The following is a 26718-nucleotide window of genomic DNA, read 5'->3' as shown; positions in this document are numbered from 1 at the left end:
CAGGTTCTGAGGGAGGGCTTGGGAGCTTGGAAGCACGTCTGTCAGTCAGGAGCATGGTGACAGGCACCACCAGAGAGGATGGCCGCGAACATTCTGAAGGTCAGGAAATGGAGTCTGGAGGCTTTGTGCTTCCCAATTTGCTTTGTAAACAGTGTGCTTCCTTAAATACTAGTTGGCTGAACTTTTGAGCAACTCTATGTGCTATCATATCCCACCCAACTGATACTTGGACAAGGAAACTTGATAGCAAAATATTTAGGACTGGATTCAGCTAAATTAAGGTTTAAAAGCCTAAAAGTCTTCATGTTCTCACAGCAGCTGCAGCTTCTTCACCTTGAGGGGCCAAAATGGGCAGTGTGCAACCTGTAGTCCTAGCTACTGGGAGACTGAGGCAGGAGGATGACTTGAGCCCAGGAGTGTGAGACCAGACTGGACAATACAGTGAGACCATGTCTAATAACAAGTTTCAGTTTCATAGACAGGGTAGTGCATGCATACAGTCACACTGGGGAGGCTGAGGAAGGAGGATTGCAAGTTGGAGCTCAGTTTGGGCTATAGAGTGAGAGGCTGTCTCTAAAAAACCAAAACTACATGGTGTAGAACTGAGATTCTTCTGAGCACCACTAAGAACGGCTGTGGAGACTTGCTTTCCTCATTCTCCTTTCTCCAGGTAGAGGGGTCTCTGTCTGCAACCTCACCAGAACTGGTGAGGTCTGAGGTGGCATGCATGCAAGGGAATTGGCTGCAGAGGTGTGGACTGGCTGGTTTTTATGTCAACCTGACACATGCTAGTCACTACAGGAAGAAGCCTCAGCTGAGGAAATGCCTCCATGAGATTCAGCTGTAAGGCATTTTCTCATTTAGTGATCAATGGGGGAGGGCCCAGCCCATGGTGGGTGGTGCCATCCCTGGACTGGTGGTCCTGGGTTCTATAAGAAGGTAGGTTGAGCAAGCCATGTGAAGCAAGCCAGTAAGCAGCACCCCTCCATGGCCTCTGCATCAGCTCCTGCCCCCGGGTTCCTGCCCTGTCTGAGTTCCTGTCCTGACTTCCTTCAGTGGTGAACAGCAATGTTGAAGTGTCTAACTATGAGAAGGTGACTGAGACTTACATGTTCACACACACATTTATGTATCTGTAAAAGAACAAAATATTTTAATTCTTTATCCATGGCCACAAGCTTTCTTCAGTAAGTTACACCTGCGTGCGTAGCGACCAGGTGACAGCATGGTTGATGCTTCAGAACAGACAGTCCCAGAGCGAGTCAGGACAAGTCACAATTTTGTACTAACAGTCAACTTAACCACAGCTCGAAATGTCGTTTGTCCCAGCTGCAAGAGCCACAAGACACCAATCATGCGTCTTACCCCAATACAGACTTTTATAAAACACACATATATATGTATTTAGCACAATAAACGCGCTCATTATGCACTCTAACATAGAGCACAACATACATCAATACATGCTATGGAGTGCAGCCCTCATGTCTCCACAGGCAGGAGCCAGAGCTTAGACAGAAGCCCGTGGTGTGACGGCAGGAAGGTCGGAGCGCCGCTCTGCACTGACATGTCCTACACCGAGAGCTGTGGCCTCTGTCCAGCGCGGGGCAGGTACAGCCTCACAGACAGTGTTATTTCCTAAGAGCAGAGATGTCACCCTGGATCTGAGTCATTGTCACCTAGAAATCATTACAAGTCAGCTCCATAGAGGGTGGGGATTGGCTTTGGGGTCAAGTGTAACAGTGGCCCTCAGACATCTGCACACCCACACCCTTGTGCCCAGGGAAAGTGCACTTCCGATGGCAGATATAAAAATAGATTGGCACACTCTTGACACAGGGAGAGGGGACTTTAAAGCCTCGTCCCCCAAGCCTGCACATTTGGTTCCCTCCGCTCCAGCACAGCGTGCTCCCAGTCAGAACCAGTCTGCAGTAAAGGCCCTGAGCAGCTTCAAACTTCACACGTGCCTGGGAGGAAGCGTGGGCACTGAGTTGTGGCTGTGGGGACCCGGGAGGGCCTCCAGCATCCCCAGCACATGCCTCCTCTTGGCGAGCCTGAGCGACGTCTCCCGAGCAAGGTCCAGGTACATCTTCTCCGTGAAAATAAAGCTGCAAGGAGACTCTCTGGGTAGGCTCAGCTCGACTCTGGTCTCTGGGAGTAAGCGAGGCTTCACGGTACTCGGAGGAAGCAGTCCTTGGCCCTCCTAGGGCCTGTGCTAGGAGCTCTGGATCAGGCGTCTATAGTGGGGCATGACTTCGTGCTCTGGCAGATGAAGTGCAAATTCCAAGGCCACCAACACTGGGAACTCAAAGGCAATCAGTTCTCTCCTGTTCAGTCGGAACTTCTCTTCCAGTTTCTGCAAAGTCAACAGAACCAGTTTAGTTTTGCATTTAACAACTTAGGCTTGTTTTTTTTTTTTTTCCAAGTGCAACTTTTCTACTATCAAGTCAGTGAGTATTTATCACGGATGCATCTGCTCTCCATTGCTATGACAGATCACCAGAGACTGGGTGAATTTTAAAAGAAGAAAGGTTCTGGAGGTCAGGCAGTTGCATCTGGTAAAGGGCTGTGCGGCTCCATCTCAGGGAGAGAAGCAGAAGGGGCCAGCTGGGTCCATGCCGTGCAGAAACCAGGAATGCACAGCCACAGCCGCACTCCTCACACGCTACTCTTATAGCTACTCTAGTTCAGGAGACATCAACTCCCGAAAGATGGCACAAGTCCTCCTCAGTGTCCCCTCCCAACACCACCGAAATGGAAATCAAATTTCAGGGTGAGTTCCAGGAGTGAGGAAAACATGCCCAAGTCACGTCTGTGCATTACAGGCAAGGTGCCGGAGGGGAGGGTTAGTCCCGGCTGTCCCCGGCCTGAGTGCCGGTGCTGCAGACACCGGAGGGGAGGGTTAGTTCCGGCTGTCCCCCGCCTGAGTGCTGGTGCAGCAGACAGCAAACCTTCCCGAGCGCCAGCGGTCTGTCTGGAGATCCGTGACAACTCCATTTACTACTCCAAACATTCTTAAAGTTGATGTTGCGTTTATGCCCATTTTACAGGTGATCACAACTTAAGATGTCAAGATGTTCATCTGCTGTGCTGAGGCAAAACCAACAGGGATTTTTTTTTTTTTAAATTGGGTTTTTTTGACACAGCTTTCTCTGTGTAGCCCTAGCTGTTCTGAAACTTGCTCTGTAGACCAGGCTGGCCTCAAACTCACAGAGATCATCCTCACCCTAGTGCTGGAATTAAAGGCGTGTGCCACCACCCTGGGGCTCTAGCTGGGATTCTAACTGCACCTGTTATAAGTGAGTGGGGCCTAGAGGTCAGAGCAGGCTGGCCAGGGAGCAGCTCAGGAGAGCTTCGCACGACACGAGGTGAGGATTTGTGAGTCAGCCTTGTCCTCTCACTTGTGGGGACCCAAGTCCCCGTGAGGCTGTCCCGCCTCTAAACAGCTGAGTGGCCAACGGCTCCTCACTTGTCCACTCAACAATACAGGCTTCCAGGATTAGAAACAGAAGAGGAGCCGGGGCACAGAAAGTCCCCCCTTTTGCTAGAGCACTCAGTCTCAGCTCAAGTTCGGCTTTTGGCTACTGGAGTATCTAGCCGCAGTGGCTGATGGTACTGTGGGAAAACTGGGGTGGGATCTCACGTTAGGGAGCTGCTTTCAGATCAGAACCGCTGTGTTGGTCTGTGTTGGTGCCGTCCAGATTCTGCTGTGTGGCACAGTACTTAGAACTGTATTAGCATTACTTCTGAAGATGTATTAATTATATGCATATATGTATATTTCCTACTTTATCTGGGAACCCCTGAGGACATCCTGAAACCACAGTACCGCATCATATAGATATGCAATCAAATAGTGTATCTATGGCAAAGGTTGACTTATTGTGCCCAAGTTATAAGATCAACTGAAACGGTAACGGTACTGCAGTGAACGCTACACAAATGCTCTCTGTTGCTTGCCCAGGCTTGGCCGTGCGATGCCTGCAGGTGAGATGAAGGCCCTGTGACACAGGCTGTCATGGGGGGCTCAGACCGACGCCGCGATGCTTGGGCAGCCAGTCGAGGTGGCTGCACAGGACACGGGGACCATTCATGTCTGAGGTGGCCCAGGGAGGGCGGCTTCCGTCACACTGCTGAGACTAGTACACAGCCTAAAACTTAGAAATGGCTCTCCTCAGGACTTCTCTATGCAGTATTGGGGTTGTGGTTGACTTGGGTAACTGAAAACAGGAAAGGTCAATGGAGAACAATGTGAATGCCAATGGGGACAACTGTCTAAGTCTGTTGATGCTCATTTGGCACCCAAGGATCACTGCATCTACTGCACACACTGGACCCGGCACCACTTCTGAAAACTAGGAAACCATGACATAAATAATACTCTTTCTTAAAAATATACACCAAATACCTACCTTACTCTCTTCATCACAGACAGCGGGCAGTGAGATGTCTAGGGCATCGCACCCACCATCTGTCTGTGCCTGCGACAGCCGGCCTCTTTGCTGTCCCTGCCTTTCCTGGGCACTCTCTTCCTACTGCCCAACAGTTTAGTCACGGCCCTGTGTTCCTGATATGACATCCTGGCAGACCTTCCCTGAGGCTCAGGATTGCTCATCAGAGCCTGTGATTCCTGCCCATAAACCTGGTGATTCCAGCTCCTCTGAGATCTCAGCCTTTGACGGCCTCTCTCCGGGACCATCCTGGAGCCAGGTCTGCAAGGGCTCCAGAGAACAGCAGAGCCTCGGGACTTCAGCAGTGAGCTGGACAATCACTTCTGGTTGGACGCAAAATTGCTAACATTTATAGGGCACTTAGTTATGTGTGCTGGGCTTTGAGCATTTATAAACACTGGCTCCTTAAATGCTCCAATCGGCACCAGTGGACAACTCCTCGTGAGCATGCTTTTAAAACGCAAGCGAATCGATGAGGAGTCCCAGATCCTTCCTTCACTCCATCCGCCTGCAGGCGGCCCAGCACTGATAGGCGTTCTTCAAACTGGGCGTTCCTAAGCCTGCACACCTGCCTGGCAGGCACCCCTTTCTGGAAACAATAATGAAGGCTCCTGCCCACAGTCCTCCCCTTTCCTTCTGCCCCCATGGCCCCAGGGGTTCTGGTCATATGCACTGAGTGTCTGTCTGTCCCTCACAAATGAGTGCTGCTGGCTTGGGCCCCAGTGAAGTGCAGTTAGGAGAACTCAGAGGAGCTGGGTGGCCTTGGTGAGCTTGGTGACCTTAAGGGAGACCAGATTCAGAAAAAAGGGCACATGTAAGCCAGGAATGGACCTTGGACTTGCCGGCTTTTACAGCGATGGGAAGTCAGTTTAAACTGTCCTTTGGGCCACCTGGTCCATAGTTGTGCTACAGGTGCCTACGGAGAGGTCCTTCCTCTCGGAACTGGGAGTAATAACCCGCTTTTCAATGGCAGTTGGCTCTTGCTCTGCTTTTCTTTTTTGATTTATACACTCCAGTGCGCATGCACACACACACACACTTGTGTACTAGGAATGGGAACCTAGGGCCGCACATGCGAGGCATGCACTCTGCCATCATGCCACATCTCCCCACTCCTTTCACTTTGGGACAGGGTCTGCCCAGGCTGTCCTGGCTGGCTTTGAACTTTGGTCCTCCCACCTTAGCCTCCCAAGCTCATGGCCTATAACCACAAAGCCCGCCTACACTCTATGTTAAAACAGGTGTTCATAAACCCACCCTAGGCCGTCAGGGTGTCCTTGTTTGGTGGGGCTGTCCTTTAGAAGTAAGGCCACATCATCACTCCGAACCCAGCATTTCTGATGGTGTTCTGGAGTCACACCGCTCACAATACTCTCATGATTACCATGTGTGGTGGTTGAAAGAAAATTGTCCCCAAAGGGAGTGGCACTATTAGCAGGCATGGCCTGATTGGAGTAGGTGTGGCCTTTTTGGAGGAAGTGTGTCTCTGTCGGGGTGGGCTTTGAGGTCTCCTATGCTCAAACTACACCCAGTGTATCAATCCACAGATCAAGATGTAGAACTCTCGGCTCCTTCTCCAGCACCATGTCCATCTGCATGCCGCCATGTCCCACTGTGATGAAACTGTAAGCTGCCCCCATTAAATGTTTTCCTTTATAAGAATTGCTGCCGGGTGGTGGTGGCGCAAGCCTTTAATCCCAGCACTAGGAAGGTAGAGGTAAGCGGATCTCTGTGAGCTCGAGACCAGCCTGGTCTACAGAGCAAATTCCAGGACAGGCTCCAAAACTGCATAGAGAAACCCTGTCTCGGAGAAAAGGAAAAAAAAAATGTTCCAAAAAAAAAAAAAGCCGGGCGTTGGTGGCGCACACCTTTAGTCCCAGCACTCGGGAGGCAGAGCCAGGCGGATCTCTGTGAGTTCGAGGCCAGCCTGGGCTACCAAGTGAGTTCCAGGAAAGGCGCAAAGCTACACAGAGAAACCCTGTCTCGAAAAACCAAAAAAAAAAAAAAAAAAAAAAAAAAAAAAGAATTGCTGTGGTCATGGTGTCTCTTCACAGCTATAGAAACCCTATCTAAGACACATGGCTTTTCTGGCTGTGAGAATAACTTTATCACTCACGCTATCTGAGAAGGGTTTTTTGTTTGTTTGTTTGTTTTCTGTTGTTGTTTTGCTTTTTCGTTTTACTTTTTTTTTTTTTTTTGAGAAGGGTTTTTAGGTCACGACCCTAATGGTGGCTTTTTCATCTTGTCCAGGTAGATCATCCATTTCTTCTACAAATTATTTTACAGCCCTCATCTCTACTCAACATTAAGGTCCATCTGCCTGGCAGGGGACCCCTGGGCTGAGTGCTGAGTGTTAACTCAATGTGAGGAAACCTCCCACCCCCATCAAGACCCAGCTCACTTACATCAATTAGATGCTTGACTTCGTGCTTTTTGAGGTCACTTCCGACCTTGGCTGCTAACAGCACACACGCTCCAGCACAGAGCTTCCGGTTCTGCTTGTTCAGTTTCCCCTTGAGAGCGAGCTTCTCAAAGTAGACAAAGGCCATGGCCACTGTGGGCTCCTCAAAGCCACAGTCCTCCTGGGCAAGCTTCCGCATCTCTCTCTTCAGACTAGAAAAAGACAGGAAGCAGAGTCCTGAGAGAGCTCAGGGGACCCACAAGACTATGACACCACACAGAAAGCATTTTCTCTATTTCCCTCCCACCGGGGGATGTAGGCCGAGGTTAATCCACAGTAGATGTGGGAGCAAACCGTGGAACTCTAGGGCTCTGGCCCGTCTGTGGGTCACCCGACACAGACACAGCACAGCATCACCACTTCCAAGGATTCCGGGAAGGCAGCACTCCAAAAAACAGGCATGGAAGGATACCACTGAACAGTGTATATCTGAGTCCCCAGGAAAAGAGGGGGGCTCCTCAAAGTGAAGAAAGGGATCCACACTATTTTAGAGCTATATCAGGTGCTTGATCTAAGTTCTGCCAATTGTTAATTAGACTCTAAGTCAGGTAGAAGTGTTTGGCTAAAGGAAAAACTTTGGGAAAGCTGTCTAGCAAATGGACAGAGCATGGATGCTTGCTTTTTCTTATTCCTTGGTTTGGAACATGCCAGAATCAAATCTGCATTAGGATGCACACTAGGGTAAGCCCTGCACATACTCCAGCATCTCAGAGGTGGTGAGCGCATGCCGGCGATGTTGGAGGCCTGGTGTGGACACCACAACATGAGTCAGCACATCTCTAAGTTGGCACGGTTGAGTGGCTGGCAGATGTGGGTCACCACAAACCCATCCAATCATCTGTATGGGAAATCTGAGCCTGTCTCTCTGTTTTGGCCATTTTGGTGGCTGCTCAAAGATAGGGCCTTGAAGTCATGTCTAGTTAGGTGGAGTTATCTCATGCCCAAAGGTGCCAATTCTATGCACTTCTGTTTTGCCTGCACCTCAGAAAGCCAAGACCTGAGTGCTGCCCATTCTAGTTTGTGTTTTTAGATATGACTCATGTATCCTAGGCTGATTTCACATTTCTGCCTCTGTCTCCCAAGTGCTGGGATCAAGGGACTATAATCACGGCTGGGTTGTGTAGTGAGGGAGCTTGAACCCAAGCTCTGTACATGAAAGCCCAGCACTCTACCAACTGAGCCCGCCCCCAGCTCCATCCTCGCTGCTTTTTATAACCTCAGTCTTACTGAGCTGGCAAGCTGCAGGCACACAGCATGAAATGATTTTCTCACTGAATGAATGTCTTCCTAAGAGCTGTGTCAACTAGAGGGTCAGGAGCTTGGCCGGATGCCTGATGCCCTGGGCTCTCCCACAACATCCAGGCATGAGTCGGCCAGCAGCGGAAGAGTGTCTGGTGAACGTGACTACATTTCTTTTCCTGAGGAACAAGGAAAACTATAGTACAATGTGAGCCTACAGCGTGCTGGAAGGAGCCTGGTGGGAAAGTTCCGGGTGATATGCAGCTCTCATACCTCCTGATTTTGCTGAGTGTTAACTTAATGTGAGGAAACTTTTCCTTGAAGGTTTCATTCATGTCCTTCTTGAGATCTGAGGGCTTCACGTAGTCAATCACTGTGGTCTGTAATAGAGGAGGCAAGAAACGTCACTGCAACCATGGGTCAGGCGTACTAACAATGTCCAGGTTAGGCCGAAGCAGCCAGTAGGCCTTAGAGAGTGGCTCTCTCCGCCTGCTGTCCACACCAGCAGGATTCAAAGCTCCACCCTCACCCCTCATCATCCCACATCTCACATTCTACCTCCCATGGTTATTGTGGGAACCACGAAAGATGCTCTGTACGATTCTTTGCACATTATATAGATGCTCAGCATATTCTAGCTACCATTTAAATATGTTTTTGTAAAATTTGACAAATTATGCATAAAATTCACCATTTTAAGGCACCATTTAGTGGCATTAAGGACATTAACACAGTTATGCAACCATTACCACCGCCATATCCAGTATTCCACAGAACATCTCCCTGTTTACTCTCGAGCCCAGGCAAGCATCATTGTTCGTTGTTTGTTTTTGAGACAGGTCTCTAGGTAGTCAAGCCTGGCTTTGAACTCTGCATTCTTCCTGCTGGGATTACATATGTGAGTACCATGTCCAGATACTTTTTTAAACATTGGTTTGTGTATGTACAAATGTACATGACTGTGTTTGCCATGTTTTGTGTGTGAGGGTGGGAGGTTGGTTCTCTCCTCCTAGCATGTGAGTTCAGGAAGTCAAACTCTGGTTGCCTGGCTTGGTGACAAGCATCCTTACCTCCTTAGCCACCTCACCAGCCCCCAGCTAACTTTTGTCTCATGTAAGTAGAACAACATATTTGCTTTTTCCATCACAGGTTTCTTTCAGTGTTAATGTTTCAAGGTTCAGGTGGCATCGTGTATGAATGTCCCTCAGAGGGAGAGTGGCATTCCATTATATGTATGCAATGGTAACATTATCAACAGTCCCTTGCTTGAATTCTGCTTATTGCCAAGACAGGTTCCTTTGAGCCCTTGGGAGTATTCTGGGTACCCTTGCTCCTCAGTGCTCTGCATATTTAGCCCTGAATTTGTATTTAAGTCTCATCTCATCTCAAAAGTGCACCTGCTCAGGGCCAGCACACTTTAGGCTGACAACAGAAGCCACCCTCAGCAAGCCACTGCTTTCTGTAGGAAATTATGTGAAGGCCACCCGGCCCCAGGGATGACCCACTACTAGCAAAATCCATCCAGCATTTCTTATTGACTGTGACTAATGTTGGTAGGCTTCTCTGAACACGTGGTTTGATGTGATGCTTAATGAAGTTTTAGATTTTGGCAGTGCTGAGACTTGAACCCAGGGCTTTAGGCATGCCCTGGCAAGTGCTATACCACTAAGCTATACCCCAGCTTGACAAGACTTAGAATAGACACATGAACTGCATTTGGTGGCAGCTAAAAGCAACATCGAGCCAATGAAAAGTGATCTCAATGGCATTTTCCTTCTCTGGAGCATAAATACTAACTGTAGCAGTATTAACTTGGTTCTGCTAATCCAGCTCACACCTGTGTGACACTTGGGGAGATGAGAAATCAGATGAGTAACACCAAACCAGGGCAAGCAATGCAAATGAGCATTTGAATTTTCCAACAGGTCTGTCCAAACATTTGAGGAAATGAGAGGCCCAGATCCTTTCCTGAGGTAACCACTGCAGCCGACTGATGTGGGATACATGCAAGTATGCGCCAATGCTTCTCTTTGAATGCACCCATCTCAACTTACAGGTGAGGGAACTGAAGCCCAGGATGGTGGAGAAGCTTGTCCCAGGCTTGACAAGCTGCAGGCATGGCCAGGAGTGAGATCCTGACCTCCCCTTTGGTACCTTCAGCTCCCCTTACACAATGTCTTCCAGGCTGTTCTTCCCTAATCAGACAATGAACAGCTGGCAGTAGCTCCCTTCTCATGAGGCTGTCACAAAGAGGTGTGGATGCAGACACAGCTAAAGAAGTAGCCACCTTAGCAAGTCAAAGTCACTCAACCTCTGGTCTAGGCACCCATGACTTATTTCTTAGTTGACTTCTATGTCTGAAGTCCAGGGACTTGCATATCAGATTATCTTGCCAACTAACATTCCTTTCCAATTTACTCTGTGATGCTGCATCTTGGGACTCATCCTGCTAAGTTCCCTAGAGCACAGGTTGCTTTCCCTATGACTAACCTTCCCTAAACATTCAGCTTCATCCTGGAAGCTTGACTCCAGGAAACTACCAGTTATGTTTCCTGACTCTCTTGCAGCTAGGATGACAAATGCATTTCTGGCTGCAGAAGAGGTGGCATCTCTGTTATTTCTGCTACCAAGAGTAGTTGAGAAGTTCTAGCTCACTAGCTTTAGATGTCCATTTTGTAGGTGTAGACCACAGCAAGGGCAGCATGGTTGGCAGCCATTAGTGGCGGTGGGTTCCCAACTGTGGTAGTTACCTGTTGGTAGTGGGAACTAGTCCTGGTTGTTGGTCAGAAACTAGAGTCCTGATCCCATAGGCAAGGCTCCCTAGGTGACTTGGGGATCATTCTTATTCTGCTAGTGTTCCCAAATATTCTCTGGTTAGAACCTACTCTAATAACTACCACCCACCTTTGAAAGTTGTGTGTGTGTGTGTGTGTGTGTGTGTGTGTGTGTGTGTGTGTGTGTGTGTTTACAAGCACACATGGAGCCAGAGGACAATCTCAGCAGCATCCTTAGGAATACTGTCCACCACTTTGAGATAGGGTCCTTCACTGACTTGGAGCTCACTAATTAGGCTAGGCTAACCAGCCAGGGAGCTTTAGGGGATCCTTCCTTTTCTCCACCTCCCCAAAACTGGAATTACAAATGTGCTACCATGCCCAGCCCTTTTCACAAGGACTGAACTCAGGTCTTCAGGCTCCCAAGGCAAGCACTTTCTCAACAGGACCACCCAGAGTCGGTGCTGAGCTTTGCAGTGAACTGTGACACACAGTTACAGTTAAAAGTGGCCTCATCCTTGCTCTTGGGGTAAGGAGCTTGAGTGTCCTTCCTGGTAGTGGGGTGAGTTCAGGCTGGGCACTGAGTGTTGATGTGAGACCCTCAGCCCAGACTTTGGTAGATGTTCTAAGTACCTGGATGGCAAAACTCTCAAGGTCACAGGGATGCCACCTGCAGGCCCACGTGACATCCTCCACCACTCAGCCACCGTGTGCTTGTTTCCAGCTGCAGTCCCATGTCCTCGTGACCTGTCCCCAGCACTCACTAAACATAAGGCTTGGCTGCAGTCGGAAGGTTTCAGAGATGCCAGCACAGCCAGGAGAAGAAGCAAGATGTGAAAGTACCGGTAAGCCACAGCCACGTGGCAACTTATAGAAATGTGTTACGTTATAAGCATTAGCTAGCAAGAAGCCTGTCATGGGCCATACAGTTTGTAAATAATATTAAGCCTCTGAATGATTATTTTATGAGCAGCTGAGGCACTGCAGGGCCAGGTGGGATCAAGAGAAACCTTCCAACTACGCTTGGCCCCAATCTGGCATTTGACTTGCTCATTTATTTGGGCTTCACAAGTCTCACTATATAGCCCAGGCTGGCCTTAAACTCAGTCCTCCTGCCTTAGCCTCGAGTGCTGAGATGATGGGATGCACCACCATGCGTCTTTCCTAAGTTAGACAATACACTCTGAGGTGTGTGGAGGGTTCTCTGCAACCATCACCTTTCAGTCAAAGCCCAGTAACAGCCACTGCGTAGACAAGAAACCCCTTACTCCATCTTCAGGGAGGCAGTCTCTCCTCACAGCCTCAGCATCTGACTGCCAAGATGATGTCCTCAGGGGGAGTGACAGAGGAAGCCCAAATAAAGATGTTCCTCACATGAAGTCTGAGATTGGCACATGGCCAGGTGGGACCAGTGGACCAGGATCCTAGAGGGAGACTGCTGTATGCTAAAGGCATCAGTGTACGTGGACAGCTGCAGGCTTGTGACAGCCCACGTCACTGAGGCAAGTGCCCGGTAACAGTCACTGTAGCTGTCTGCCTCGGTCTATTTTGAGGTTGGGGGTGGGCAGTGAAATGTCTCTAGGACACGATGGGAGAAGATGGTGGTCAGCTGTGCTCTGAGAGGCTGGCTGAGAACAGGAAGTGGCCACTTTGGTTTCCTGGCTTGCTGTAACAAGCTCCCACAACCTGGTAGCTATGACAACTGCAGGCTGCCCTAGAGACTTAGCTGGAAGCCTGCACTCTGGGCAGGTTACTCTGTCTCCAGAACCCTCCTTGACCCTCCCAAGCTTCCGATACCCAAGACTGACGATGCTTCACTACAGCATCCGCTCTCTTTCCTGCCCCTTTCTACGGGCACGATCATGTCAGATCAGGAACATTATTCTCTGCTCACCTCACTTTACCTCATGTACATCTGCACAGAGCCTGGTGCAGATCAAACAACATCCTAAGGTCACAGGAAGTCACAGCCTCTCTTAGGGGGACAGTCCCGGCCACAGTCCGGGCCACAGTCCCGGCCACAGTCATGACTTGTACCTAACAGTGCTGCTGTGCGGCATTACTAGACTCTGACCCTCCCCGTCCCCCAGGCTGAGAGTTCAGCCCCCTGCCCCAGCGCCAACTCATCCTCCAAGAGTCAACCCTGGTCTGCAGGAGGCCTTCCCAGGCACTTCCCCTGTGTGTGGCAGCTCTCCTTCTGGTCTTCCTATGGTTCCTCTTCTCAGGGAGACTCAGCCAGAGATCTGGTTTTACACTCAGCTCTGCCTCATGGTATCCAGGTAGCCTGGAGCACACCGCTGAAATACTTAGGCCTCAGTTGCCTCCTCTGGCATCTCCACCAGATGCCTGCTTTGTGCTGATGGCCACAGGACACCCGATGGGGGGGAGGCTGTCCCTGTGACCTGCTCACTCACCTGCCTGGGTTAATCAGGAGGAGTGGGCCACCCTCTACCCTAGCAGGTGTCAGAGGGATGAAGTCGTCATGTCTTCTGAGCTACAGGTCCCTGTGGAGACCAGAGTATGGCGAGCTCTGACAACTGACATCAGCCTCTCTTGAGGGAGTTGTAAGAGGACCCTTAGAGGCCAGTCCTCCTAGCCAGCCAAGTGACCACTGTAGGGATGGCAGTAGCCAAAGAGGCTCGGGGTCCCCAGCTCCTGCTAGCCACCCTTTCCGGCTTGGGGGAGAATGAATGAAACACAAAGCTGATGCTTTCAGCTCACCTATCAGTCTAACACACCAGTTGGGGGGCCCCTGGAGGTAGAATCAGAATCCACCCCCGGTGCATGAGGGGGCTTTTGGGAGCCCACTACATATGATGGGACACATCATGCAGCCTTGAGGCAGGGGGAAGGGCTTGGACTTGCCTCTACTGGACGTGCCTCCTTGTGTGTGGGGGAGTAGGGGGTGGGTTGAGGGGGGAGGCTGGGGGGGCAGGAGGAGGGAAGAGGGGAATCTTTGGTGTGTAAAATGAATGAAAAAAAATTTTTTAATAAAAAAAAGACTTGCAAGGCTGGATTTTGCCAGGTGTGTTACTATAAATCCAAGTGCTAATTAAACAGGGTGCAGCTCCTTCCTGGCCCGGAAGCTCAGCGCATCATCACCTAATTCCAGGCTGCAGGACAGATGGGCAGTACTGGTCCTCAGCACTTCCATTTCCGATCAAGTGCCCAAAGTGAGGTCCCTGGACACACCTGTCTGCAGCTCTCTGGCTGCAGGAGGCAGTGTGCATTCAGCTGTGTAAAGGAGAAGAGGAGGGTCGGCAGAGGGGAGGACCCCGCCCAAAGACAGCAACTTCCAAAGCAATGTGCTTTACTAAGGAGCCCGGCCTGCCCTCAGCAGAGGCAGGGAGGGAGGAGGGGAGGAGAGAGGGAGAGGAGGAGAGAGAGACATGACCCTGAAAAAGATGAAAAGCCTACAATTTAGTTACTTAGGCAGAAGTGTCTACCCCGTCTGTGTAGACACGGGGGTGCACGCTTTTTATAATTACCTCACCTTGACTCTTGAAAGAGGAAGTCCAAGGAGGTGAACTTGGACTCATTCCAGCTCATGGCACCAGCTGGGAGGCTGCACAGAGAAGGCCCCCTGGAGTGCAGTGGCAGAGGGAGGGAGCCATACACCTCAATAACGATGCTGGAGGCCGGTGGGGGGGGGGGGCACGGACAGGCAGCTGGCTGGTGGAGCTCTGGCCTCCCTCCTCTGGGCCGACAGTCCGATTGCTCTCATAAGCAGCTCTGAACAGGGGCATGCATGCTGCCTCCTCTGCTACTGTCTCTCGGGGCCAGAATTCACCCCTATCCTGGTGGGAATGTTCCAAGGAAGGAAGGCTACCTCAGTTTCCCTACCATACCTTAAATGGAAGGAGGAGTAGCAGGGGATCTGAGCAACTCCTTCCAGCTTCTGCCTCGACTGCACTTGTCCGAGAACCATCAACATTCCCAGTTCAGCGGGGCAGCCGAAAGCAGATGTTCTGCTTGTTCAGGTAATTGGGCAGGGGCGCCGGGGACCGAATCCATCTAACAACGGCAGATGGGCATTTCAGCTGTCCCGTGCATTTAATCCGCTTTCTGAGGACAACGGTGAGTGATAAGGGAACTGTGCGGATGGGCAGCCTCTGCTGTTGTCTGCCCCGCGGATTCCAAACAGCGGAGCCTTGAAGGAAGCAGTGCACAGCTCTCACTGACACATGGGGAGGGTCATGCTGTGGGTCGCTGTGCCTTCTGAGGCACGCTCACTGTCGGACCTGTGATGGACAGCAGATGCTTCAAGCCATGGGTATTCTGCAGGCAGGTGGGCGCCTAAGCCGCCAGTATAACTCTTAGTGAAAACAAGCAACAAGAATAAAAATTCTCTTACAGGGGTGAGGGCAGAGTCCAGCCGCCAAGCGGGGCAGGCCTGATGGATCCTTTCACGAGTCCGTTACTTTCCACTGCTCAGCATCTCACAGTGCACTGGAAAACTGGATCCTAAGATAAATTTCTACAGCTCACGGGGGATTTTCAAGGACGCTGTGTGGGCTTGCCAGAGGACTCAGACTCTGCTATTAGGTAAATGGAATAAGAGGAATATGCCAGAGACCCATCCAACAGGTGTTCTGTCCAGATGTGGGTGTCTAGGGACATCATTAAGAATGTCAGTTTTCTAATGTCAAAGCAGTATGAGAAAAGAAAAAAAAAAAGCGTTCACTGATCCATTCACACAGGGTTGATTTTGTTGACCTTACCACAGAGCTTTCTCATATTCTCTTCTTAATTGCTTTCTACACCCATAAAGGAGGGGAGACCAGGTGACAGTGAAAACCACCGTCAATACAAGCTGGCAGGCTCTCATGATACACAGTCACTCTCCAGTGAAACTTAATTATCCACCAGGCACCGGACGGAGCACAGGAAGCGAGGTCCTGACACCAGACCTCCTGCCCGCTGGCTGCACATTAGCTAATGCCCTGCAAGAACCTGCATGCAGCGGGCAGCTTGACATGCTCTCATGGTCTGTGGTCTCCTGCTATGACGCGCTTTCACAGTCTGTGGTCACGTTCTAGAAATGCGCAGCCTGAACCACAGGTGCAGCTAGCCGTGGCCTTCACACCTGCCCCGGGAGGTTTCAAGTCCAGCGTCTGACTTTTGCCTTTTCATGATGGCTAGGTGTGAGCGTGACCTGCGGGTCACCTCAGTGTCATTTCCACTCCGGAAGCGGGACTTCACCTGCAGACCCATCCTTAGACCCACAGCAGAGAAGACACATGTCCAACTACAGCCTGGAGGAGTGACGCTGAATGACCCCTGCAGGGACTCATCCAAGCAAAGCGGAAGTGCAGGCCCACGAGGAGCCACCTACAGGGATACTGACAGCGGTTTCATGAGAGCCCCTCACCAGAGACAACCAAATGGCCGACCACGGGAGGATGAACAAACTGTGTCCATCCAACGCTGTCAGCAATCCAGCACAACCCCGGGAGACTCTCACTAACACCACGCTGTGTGTGTGGAGGACAGACCGAAGAGAGTATACTGCCTGTATTTCCATTTCACAAACTTTCAGGATAAGTGAAACACTAAACAGTCTCAGAAGTCAGGACAGTGCTGCCGTTAGCGAAGCTGGGAATCGGAAAACAGTCTAAATCTATATTGAGATTTAGTGACCGAGTTCATGAGACTACACACGTAAAATGGCTGTAGTGGAGCCTGAAATTCCACAGCACTTCCTCAAACAGGAGACGATCATCCCAAGGTCTCAGGCCTGGTTCTCCACGGGGATGTGCAGCCTGGACGGTGGCCTGAGAAGGTGACGCTGAGGCAGCAGGATCCAGAGCGTCCCTAGGACCTGCTCCCACGAGCCAGCAGAAGCTGTAGCGGGAAGCACTGGGCCTGCAGGCAGCGGAGCCCAGCCTGAGACCTGCATCGACCTCACGGGAAGGCTGTCGGGTTGAGCAGACAGCAGGCCCAGCCTCACAATCCTGCATCGACCTCACGGGAAGGCTGTCGGGTTGAGCAGCCAGCAGGCCAGCCTGAGACCTGCATCGACCTCACGGGAAGGCTGTCGGGTTGAGCAGAGAGCGGAGCCCAGCCTGAGACCTGCATCGACCTCACGGGAAGGCCGTCGGGTTGAGCAGAGCTTCCCATTCCTCCTCATGTGCCCCAGGCTTCTACTGAGGCCCTTTAGCAACCTGCTCAGATAACCCCAACTCTTACTGTCCCTCTGGGAGTCACCGGCCTGTTACAGGTGCAGGCTTGTCACTCTATGGTCTCAACTCCACTCTGCACACACCCTTGCCTTCCCACAGGGAACCCAACTCCGACCTAGTCAACTCCTATCACTTTTTCACATCTTCCACACCCTCCTCACAACCACAGTCAGTCATTTGTCCACATCTTCGCTGTTGGACTTTCCCACTCATTCTAAGGCCAATGAGAGGGGACTCTGGCTGACAGTTCTCTGATAAATGAGGAAGCACATAGTAGGGCGGCAACTAAATTTGCGGAACGAGCAAATTCTAGATTTGCTCCCCAGCATACAAAAGTCGAGCAAACCCATGACAGTAGAGTCCTGCACTCTAGTTCCTACAAGGTGAGTGTAAATCCCCTGTAGCCTGTAGGCTCCTGTGAGCTGCAGAAGCTGGCCTGAAGCTGTCTGTCACACACTGTCAACAATTTAAGTGATAACACTAAAGAATGGATGTCCTGTCTTTTATCAAAAGTACCACGCCTGGGGTCAGAATAGGAGGAGAGAAGCCTCACGGCCTGGGCTGGGAAATGCAGCCAAAGAGTGGCGGCATTCGGTAAAACACGGACTCTTCCAGAAGCCCAACGCCAGCACGTGAAAAACGGCCCACTTGGGGACACAGGCTGAGGAGGGCGGGACATGCACTCTCACCTGGATGTCATCCAAGTGTCTAAGGAGGGCAAATGAGCTGTGTGCTGTGAGTCTGCAGACTGTGGCCCAGAGCTTCAGAGCTCGCAGTGAAGTAAGGGGGCAACTGGGATCTGGCCATGCTCGTCAAGGGGGGTCAGTCGTCAAAGGGGGGTCAGTGCTGCCACAGGATGGCATCTCCATGGGGGAGTGCCCTGCAGGACCGCACCATCGGCCGCAAGCAGTACACCTTCATGCTGTCTCACACCTCTGACATCTGTCAATCTTCCGGCTAGAGAACGGGCCTCACATCCTGCCCTGAGGTCCCACTGCGGACTGCACAGGGACAGGCCATTCAGAACCGGCCAGGCAAAACCAGCGAGCAGAGCCCGACTCAGAAGCTGGAGACTCAGCACCCCACTTCTGTCAATAGCAAGGGGTCCCACTGGGATTCTGAGCCGCAGTTTCCTGCCCAAGTTAGTTAATGAAGTGACCATTCATCGGTAAAGTGGGGCCCACACTGAAAATACATGTAAATGGCAACTTTTCAGTGGCTCCTTTAATACAAGGGCACAGGCTTTTGTCACTGAATATTTAAGCATTGGAATCTGGGGACGATGAATGAATCTTGGTTTTGTTCCTTGAATGAACAGATCATGGAATAGGAAAAAACAAACCTGAAAACATTTAAACCCAATAATCCCTACCTACACACAACTGTGATTTTGTTATCGTGCTAAGAGCGAGGGATGAGTATGTAAGAGTGAGGACGGGGTCGTTTTAAATTAAGTGACTTTGAAAGTTGCTCAGCAGGACTCTGAACTACAAGTGCTCTGACCGGTGGTCCGAAACCACCAAGGGCAACCTTTGAGTACTTGGAGTGGCTTTGCCCTTGGCTTCTGTAGACACGGAAGACCTCAGTGAGAACCCTGGGCTCAATGCTGAGGGCAGGGCTTCTAAGATAAGCAGCTAGAGTGACCCAGGGGAGGAAGTGCCTTGGTTGTCTGCCCTGATGTCCCATAGGATGCAGAAGGCACAGAGAAGCAGGGCATCTGGGCAGATGTTCCCTCTGCTGATGCTGTGTCCGACAGGTCTGGTCAGTCCACTTCTCTCCTGTTCCCCAGCAAGTAGGACAGGACAGTTCTACCCAAAGAAAGGGGTGTCTACAGAAGCAGGAGCCCACCACGGCAGAGAAGGCAGTCAGCCAGAATGGAGATGACACAAGGGAGACCAGGAAGTCACCAAATACACACGGCAAGGAGAGAGCTCACTTCTAACAGCTGCGTCCTCCTTGCCCGTGGTTCGGAGTGCACATGGAGATTTACAGTCACTGAGGTGATCCAAAGACAGCTCAACTTGAACTTGGTGCTCCCAGGGAAAGGTCAGGCCTTCCCCTAGTGGAGTCTGGGGTGTGTATATTCTGGCTTGCCCTTCTCGGAAGTGAAGGTCTCTAAAACTAAGCTGGTAGCTTTCGTCCACTGGACCCAGCCTTCTCAACTTCTCTATAAGCGGCATTCCCAGGCCAGTTAACCAGATGCTGCAACTCTGACTGGAGAACTCAATAAAATGTCCCAGGTGCACAGTCCAGAGGGCTACCCAAGGCCATTCCAGGATGCTGTGGGCACTAACAACCCAGCCAGCCCCCGGACACCACTTACCATGTAGGAAGGGAATGTCAGCACTCGCTTGTGCTTGCCACAAGGCCACTGGGGGTCATCCAGGAGATTTGGGTCATAGTCCATAAAGTCTCCCAGGTCACTTCCTGAAGAGCACAAGCACATGGTAATTAGGGGCCCTGGACTCCTCGAAGCTGAGGCTGCTGTGCTAGATATTAAAGACAAGGTGGCTTCAGGGCCACTTGTCTCAGTCACCTCACAACGGCTCTGATTTCTGGGGTTGTCTGTGCTTGGCAGTGAGGTATATCCACCCACCTACAAAAAGATTGGCCAATTCTTACCATTCTGATTTTTTTCCCCTATGTTAGTAAATTATGTGTTCATTTCACTGACCCGGAAGAATACAAAACTTGACACAGCATGTGAACTGTGGGGACCCTTGTAGGTCACAGGACATGGTCCTAGACCAGCCTGTTCTTTAAGCTGACAGAGAATTGCTAAACCCAGTTGTGCCATTCAGGGCCACGACCTGGGTAAATGCTTCTAGACAGGCTGCTGTGTGTGAATCATGTCCCGACTGTGGTAGCCACCAGCAAACACAGATACAAGTGACCTTTGCAGGTGATGGGGGCAGGCTGACCCAGGGAACTTCACCCTCAGTTGGGATTTCGTGTGTGTGGTAAGTGTGAGCACGACTTTGTAAGTTTGTGGTGCAGGTGTACATGTGTGTGTGGAGACCAGAGGTTGATGTAAGATGCTTCGCTCAATCACTTTTCTATCATCTTTTGAGACAGGGTCTTTCATGGAACCTGGAGTTCACCAATACTGCCAGACTAGTGCCCAGCAAAACTCAAGGGTCTGCCTGTCTCCTTAGTGCTAGGATCACACACACACACTGCATGCCTGGCCTTTTATGTGGGTGCTCGGATCTGAACTCAGTCTTCCTGTTTTTCGTGGTAGGCACTTTGCCGGCCGTTCCTAGGCCCCTCACCTGGAATTCCTCTGTAAGAGTTTTTTATCTTTGTACCTATGTATGGGCAAACATGGGTATGCAGCTCATCCTTCAAAAGCCAACCCAATTCCTAACTGTGAGCACTGCAAAGGAAATGCTCACCCAGTCCGGCACTTCAGGACCCAACTGTGTGTGGAAACACAGAAGCAGAATGCATCCATAGAACACAGGTAAATGAGGAGCCGAGAGGCTGGGAGAGTGCTACAGCTTTGCCCCCCACCCCCCACCCCTCACCCTGCACAGGTAGGCCCTGGGGCTGGGAACTGAGCAGCTAATTAAGAGAAAGGTCTTCTGTGGTATGTGTATGAGTCTGTGTGGCCTGAGATCACACCTCAGGCCTGCCCCCTCACCTCACCTGTGGATCCTTCCTCTAACCAGCACAGATGGAGATCCTATTTGCACTGTAAACTGAGGCACATCCTGCCACAAGCCACCAGACCCTTCTGAGCTAAGGTTACCTGCATCAAGGCTCCCCTGGGTGCTGCTGGCCCGGCCCATGGAGAGGCTGCGGTGGCTCAGGTTCCGGAAACTGGGAGAAGGAGGAGGTGGAGTCTATGGTATTCCTCCGGGTTCCGAAGGCATTGTGGGTAATAGAAACTGGGTGTAGGACACTGTCTGAAAGGAAGAACAAACCCAGAGCAGCAGTTACGTCCAGGGGAGGCCGGGCTTATTTTCTGGCCAAGCTCTGTTGCTACCCTGAGACCAGGTTTGCTGTTTTAAAAAACATGAAATTCCTGGACGCTAATGGGATTTTGAAAAATGCAACTTGTAGCCCAGCCTGTGGGCCCATCTTTAATCCCAGCACTCTCGAGGCCAAAGCAGACAGATCTCTGAGTTCGAAGGCAGCCTGGTCTACACAGAGAGACCCTACTTTAAAAAACAACACACACACACACACACACACACACACACACACAAAGAAATAAAAACGCAACCTGTCTGGTATTCCTTTTTGCCAAATGTTGTGCCCCTTTCATACCCACCCTCGCCCGAACAGCCTCCGAGCTGTGTGCAGTCTAACTGATCCCATCTGGTCTGTCTACTCCCGGTAGGTGGCCAAATGTCCATGTGTCAGACAAGGCACCTTCTCAGAATGTGCTGGAAGGTTGTGTCATGCACAAGGTACATGATGGACTGCATCTTATAATCCAGGGGAGGGATCAGGAGCGCACCAGGCCCCCAGAGTCTCTGGTAAGGGCCGTTGGCTCCTCTCACGCTTCCTTCCCTGAAGGTGCTGACCATGACCCTCCACTCTGCTCCACTCTTCCTCATTCCTGGGTGAACACTCACCCTTTGGGATGAAGATGGGGGAGCCTATTTCTCTTTACTTGCCCCAAGAAGCACCTTGTAGGCACCCCACATACAGCCTGAATGAGGCATCGTGTCTTGGACACAGAGCTGACAGATGCCCTGAGGGCGAGGACAGCTGTTAGGGAGCTTCCCATGGGAGCACAGGCTTTTGGGGAGGTTGTATGAAGACGACCACAGGTCAGCTTGTTTCAAATTGTGCTCCTTGGACTTCAACTTAACAGCTCACTGTATTGTGGGTGAAATCTGACTGTTTAGCAGGATACCACACTGACATAGTTTCGGGGTCACCGTGCTGGGCGGAGGCACTCGGGGCTTCTTGGGATCTAGAACCAAAACTTTACTAGTGGCTGGAATACTGCTCACTGACACCTCTCGTTCACAGATACACAAACCATCACTCCATCTTGGAATGTGGATGTGTGTTTATAAGTATGTGAATATTGCACAATCAGCTGTAAACAGTGTTAGCAGAAACGCACATACCTCTTTTTGGGACCTCCTGCCACGCCTGTACTGAGTTACTGGCTTGGTGGTTTCTGTCCGCACAGAACTAGAGTCAGACGATGCATCGCACCCAGGAACCTGCCCTGACCTTGCAACTAAGTCTTAGGCTCTAGCTCTCTGCCTCTGCATCCGGGGCCTTGCACCAACTGCAAAATTTTCAGACACTAGAAACCTTACCTTCCCGTCAGCCCCCAGCTCCACACCATCAAGGCCAATGATCTCCTTCAGGCTCATGGCCCCGGCTGACTGTCTCCCTCCATCCAACTTCAGGTCCCTAGGAAGCACAAGCCAAGAGAAAATGCTTTGGTGTGTTTCCCAAAGAACGACGCTCGCTGTATGACAGCCGGACACTGAAGAAATGACCGGGGGCGGGTGCAGCTCCGGGCGTCACTCTCTCCTGTCTCTTCCACACAGGTGACATCCAAACGAACAACACTCAGGAGGAAGCGGGCCTTGGGAGCCCCTGGCTACCACCACCCTCCGCATGCCTCTGTGTTTTCAGACACAGGGGCATTTCCTGAATGCTGGGGACAGTGGGTCTCTGGGGTCTGGTGCTGGCTTCTTTTTGAAGTTGCTAAGATCACCTCTCCTTGCCACTCTTCTTTACCAGATGGGACAAATCAATGACTTCAGCAGCGACCAGGTATCACTGGCAATGAAAGGTCAACGCCACAGTAGTTAGGGCCCGAGCACCTTGACAGCGAGAGTCCTCTCCTCAAAGGAGAGCCCCGGGAGTGACATGAGCCTTCCAACACCGTGGCACAATTTCTAAAGCCTTTCACCGTCACGCTTTGGGTTGCGATGATACCATTAGCCCATTTTACAGAGGAGGAAACTGAGGCTTGTCAAGGCCACCAAGAGAGCAGATTGTGTATTGAATGCCCTTCCTAACACATAGCACCACCCTGGATATTCAGGATAGGGGCACTGTGACTACGTCCAGGTGGAACTGCCCCACTGTGTCAGGGGGTGAGTCCCTCCAGAGTCACCTAGTGCCTTTCTGACTACAGTCTGGCTCCTGTGGCCAGGCATTCTGCATTAGTCAGTACAGGACGAACAAGGCGTGCAGGGTTTTCTGTGACACTCCAGGGTTCTATGCTGCAGCCATGTTTGGGTCCTGCCTTCCAGGACCAGCTTCTGTCTGACACACAGTGCTTGCTGGTGGTGTCCACCTTAGACCGACAGCATGCTCATCATGGGACCTGGTGAGACTCCATAACCAGAGACTGGAACGTGTGGCAAGTAATGTGGAGGGGACGACGGCAACCCAGGGGAGAGAGAGGAGAGAGCTGGGGAGTGACGCAGGGAAGCGAAGGGAAAGAACGCCACTCTCGACACAGGGAAAGCAGACATCCCCGGCCCAGCCGCTGCTTCAACCTATGGGCATGCCAAGCATGGCCCGGCTCCTTGAACGGGGAGTCTCATCTGGAACAGTCTTCAGAATCAACAGACAGACCTTCTGCACCTAGCAGTGCTGAACTTTTGAAGCTATTTTCTTGAGAGGAGATGGCTCACCTTGCCCAAAATGACATCAAAGTCACACAGGACAAAGGCAAACAAATCTCAGAACTCTGTTTATAAGGTCCCCCCTTTTCTTCCCCCCTCGCTCCCCCCTCCCATGAACACTGTCAATCAGTACTTCTCCTCTCTGTCTCCCTCATGAACACTGTCAATCAGTACTTCTCCTCTGTCTCCTCATGAACACTGTCAATCAGTACTTCTCCTCTCTCTCTCCCTCATGAACACTGTCAATCAGTACTTCTCCTCTCTGTCTCCCTCCCCCTCATGAACACTGTCAATCAGTACTTCTCCTCTGTGTCTACCCTTCATGAACACTGTCAATCGGTACTTCTCCTCTCTGTCTCCCTCATGAACACTGTCAATCAGTACTTCTCCAAGCCCTCCCCATGTATGTAATTCCCAACATCAAGCTTGCCTCCTCTGTTTGGGAGCAGAGCATAGCAAGACTCAAAACTGTAACAAGGAGCTGGGCAGTGGTGGCACATGCCTTTAATCCCAGCACAGATCTCCAAGCTGAAAGCCACCCTGGTTTACAGAGTGAGTTCCAGGACAGCCAGGGCTACACAGAGAAACCATGTCTTGAAAAACCAAACCAAAAAAGAAAAAAAAAAAAAAAAAAAAAAAGCAACAAAGAGGCACAAGTCATCCAAACAAGGACTTCAAGAATGTTCTAGGCAAGGGAACTGCTTTCGGATGTGTCTAAGTCCTCTCTGATGGAGACCTCTCTCCTCGAGGGCAAGGGTGTTCAGGATTATGTGTGTGGCTTTCTCAAGATGCTGTGCTGGTGCTGAACCAGCGGCTAGGAAGACAGAGCATGCTAGAGAAAGAGAAAGCAGGGCCTATGGAGGTCACCGGGTTCCCTGGAGCTAGGTCCACCCCGAGGGACGCCACCTGACGGATCTGCCTGCTACATGAGCTACCCACAGTGCTTCTCAATGGATTTAGCAATCAAGGTGGAGGCCAGTGCGCCGTGGCACTAGCTGGGGGCAGCATGGGTACCATGAAAAACTCCAAGTCTGACATTAACAGAAAGGTAGGTGCCATCTTCTGAGGGGCTGGCGGGGGGGGGGGGGCAAGAAACCCAGGGGAATGACTATTAAATCCAACCTGTGTGCAGAGGGCCTCCAGGAGTGTTTTCTTTCATGCTCCATCTGCACAGCATCTCAGGTGAAGAAACTGAGGCGTTTGCCAACGGTAGTCTGGTGTCTCCTGGTGCTGTGTGACTCGTATCAAATCCCTTCAGCTGCCCTTGGGTTGTTCGTACTGAGTCCTCAGGACAGCCTGGCTCCAGTCAGTTGTTAAATGCGCACAGCGCAGTGGACAGAGGCGAACCAGCCACGCCTCTTCCCACACCCCTTCCCAGTGTCTCCCACAAGGGAAAAAAGCTATAACAAAAACTGTATCATACAGGATTCCTCCCAGAAGCCGACCCACAATCCCTATGCAGAGAATCAGAGATTCCCATATGGACCCAGGAAATTGTCCAAGTGTCCAGGGACATTGGGTCCACAAAGAGGTCAGGCGAGGCTGCACCCTGCCTCCCTCCCCACAGGAATTCACCTATGTGACCTGCTAGCGTTTCCTCCTGGCTTTCCACTACGCCATTATACCTTCTAATATAATATTCACTGTGCCTGGGCCAGGGCCAGGCCAAGTGAGAAAGTAATATAAAGACGAACCTTCAACTATGCCTTGGGTCATCTATGGTTCAGGATGGACCAGTGTCACCCAACAGAACTGCTTTCCCAGGCTGGAGGTGCTCTCCATCTGCACCGTCCCATACAGTGGTCACTGGTCACATGGGAACATGGGAAATACAATCTGGTTAAGAAAGCTAATTCTTCAGTTGTATGAACTGTGTGTGTGTGTGTGTGTGTGTGTCTCACTCTACAGCCTATGCTTGCCCACGATCCTCCTGCTTCAGCTCCCAGAATGTGGGGGTTAGAGGTATGTACCACCATGTTCACATTAATCGTATAAAATTTTAATCAACTTAATATAAATGGCCACTGGTGGCTAGTGGCTACCATATTGGGATAACTTTTGGTGCTTTCCTGTCAGGACTGTGGCTTCAATTCATTTGTAACTTCCATGATAAAACCACACAGTCACATGCAATGTGTTTAATAATGTGGACTGGGTTTCCCTATTTTCTTCCCCAAAGTAGTCTGGCCATTTGCTGTCTGTAGCCTCAGGGATGTTTACCTTTCAGGCCACAGCTCACCGAGGAGTCGTGCCAGGCATCTTGGAGGCAGAGGAGCAATGAGAAGGGCAGGGTGGCCCTCAGTGGGGAGGCAATGGTGACCTGGGGGTCCCTCGGCTTGGCATTCTATCGGTACTCCTAGACTAAGTGTCCCCAGCTGTAATCAAACCCACAGCTGCAGGTGGTACAGGGCCCCGGAAATCTTTGGGCCTGGAGGCGTCGCGGGGGCGGGGGTGGGGGCGGGGTTTACAGTAGACTGCTGGCAGTATCAGGGCACACCAGTGACCAATGACCAGTGTGCGGGTCAACGTGTGAGCAGTGATCCCTTTGGGGATCGAACGACCCTTTCACAGGGGTCGCATATCAGACATCCTGCATATCAGATATTTACATTAAGATTCAGAACAGTTATGAAATAACAATAAAATAATTGTATGGTGGGGTTTACCATAACGTGAAGAACTTTATTGAAGGGTTGCATGTAGTTGGAAGTTTTCCTGTTTCCCCCGGTCCGCAGCCACTCAGACCCAAGTAAACAAACACAGAGGCTTATATTAATTAAAACTGGCCATTAGCTCAGTCTTCCTACTGACTAGCTTACACTTAAACTCAGCCCATTTCTGTTCATCTATATGTCGCCACGTTTTCCACGGCTTTACCTGTGTGTCATTACATGCAGGGCGGGCTGGTGGCTCCTGACTCAGCCTTCCTCTTCCCAGAATTCTCCTTGTCTGCTTATCCCGCCTATACTTCCTGCCTGGCTACTAGCCAATCAGTGT

General features: G+C 51.0%; 1 protein-coding gene across 1 annotated transcript in view; it reads right to left on the bottom strand.

The window, feature by feature from the left end:
• Positions 1-1130: 1130 nt before the first annotated feature.
• Positions 1131-26718, bottom strand: part of LOC114683379 (CDK5 and ABL1 enzyme substrate 1-like) — a 61809-nt gene continuing 36221 nt past the window's right edge. Inside the window, 8 exon segments of the mRNA XM_028857681.2 lie at positions 1131-2356; positions 6857-7064; positions 8425-8531; positions 19431-19534; positions 20859-20928; positions 20930-20985; positions 20988-21015; positions 22393-22489. Of these exon segments, the coding sequence (XP_028713514.1) occupies positions 2216-2356; positions 6857-7064; positions 8425-8531; positions 19431-19534; positions 20859-20928; positions 20930-20985; positions 20988-21015; positions 22393-22489 (811 nt within the window). The 3' untranslated portion in view covers positions 1131-2215.

The sequence above is a fragment of the Peromyscus leucopus genome, chromosome 19 (genome assembly GCF_004664715.2).
Source record: "Peromyscus leucopus breed LL Stock chromosome 19, UCI_PerLeu_2.1, whole genome shotgun sequence".
Taxonomy (NCBI): Eukaryota; Metazoa; Chordata; class Mammalia; order Rodentia; family Cricetidae; genus Peromyscus; species Peromyscus leucopus.
The sequence above is the reverse complement of the archived record's forward strand: the minus strand, read 5'-3'. Positions and strand labels throughout refer to the sequence as shown.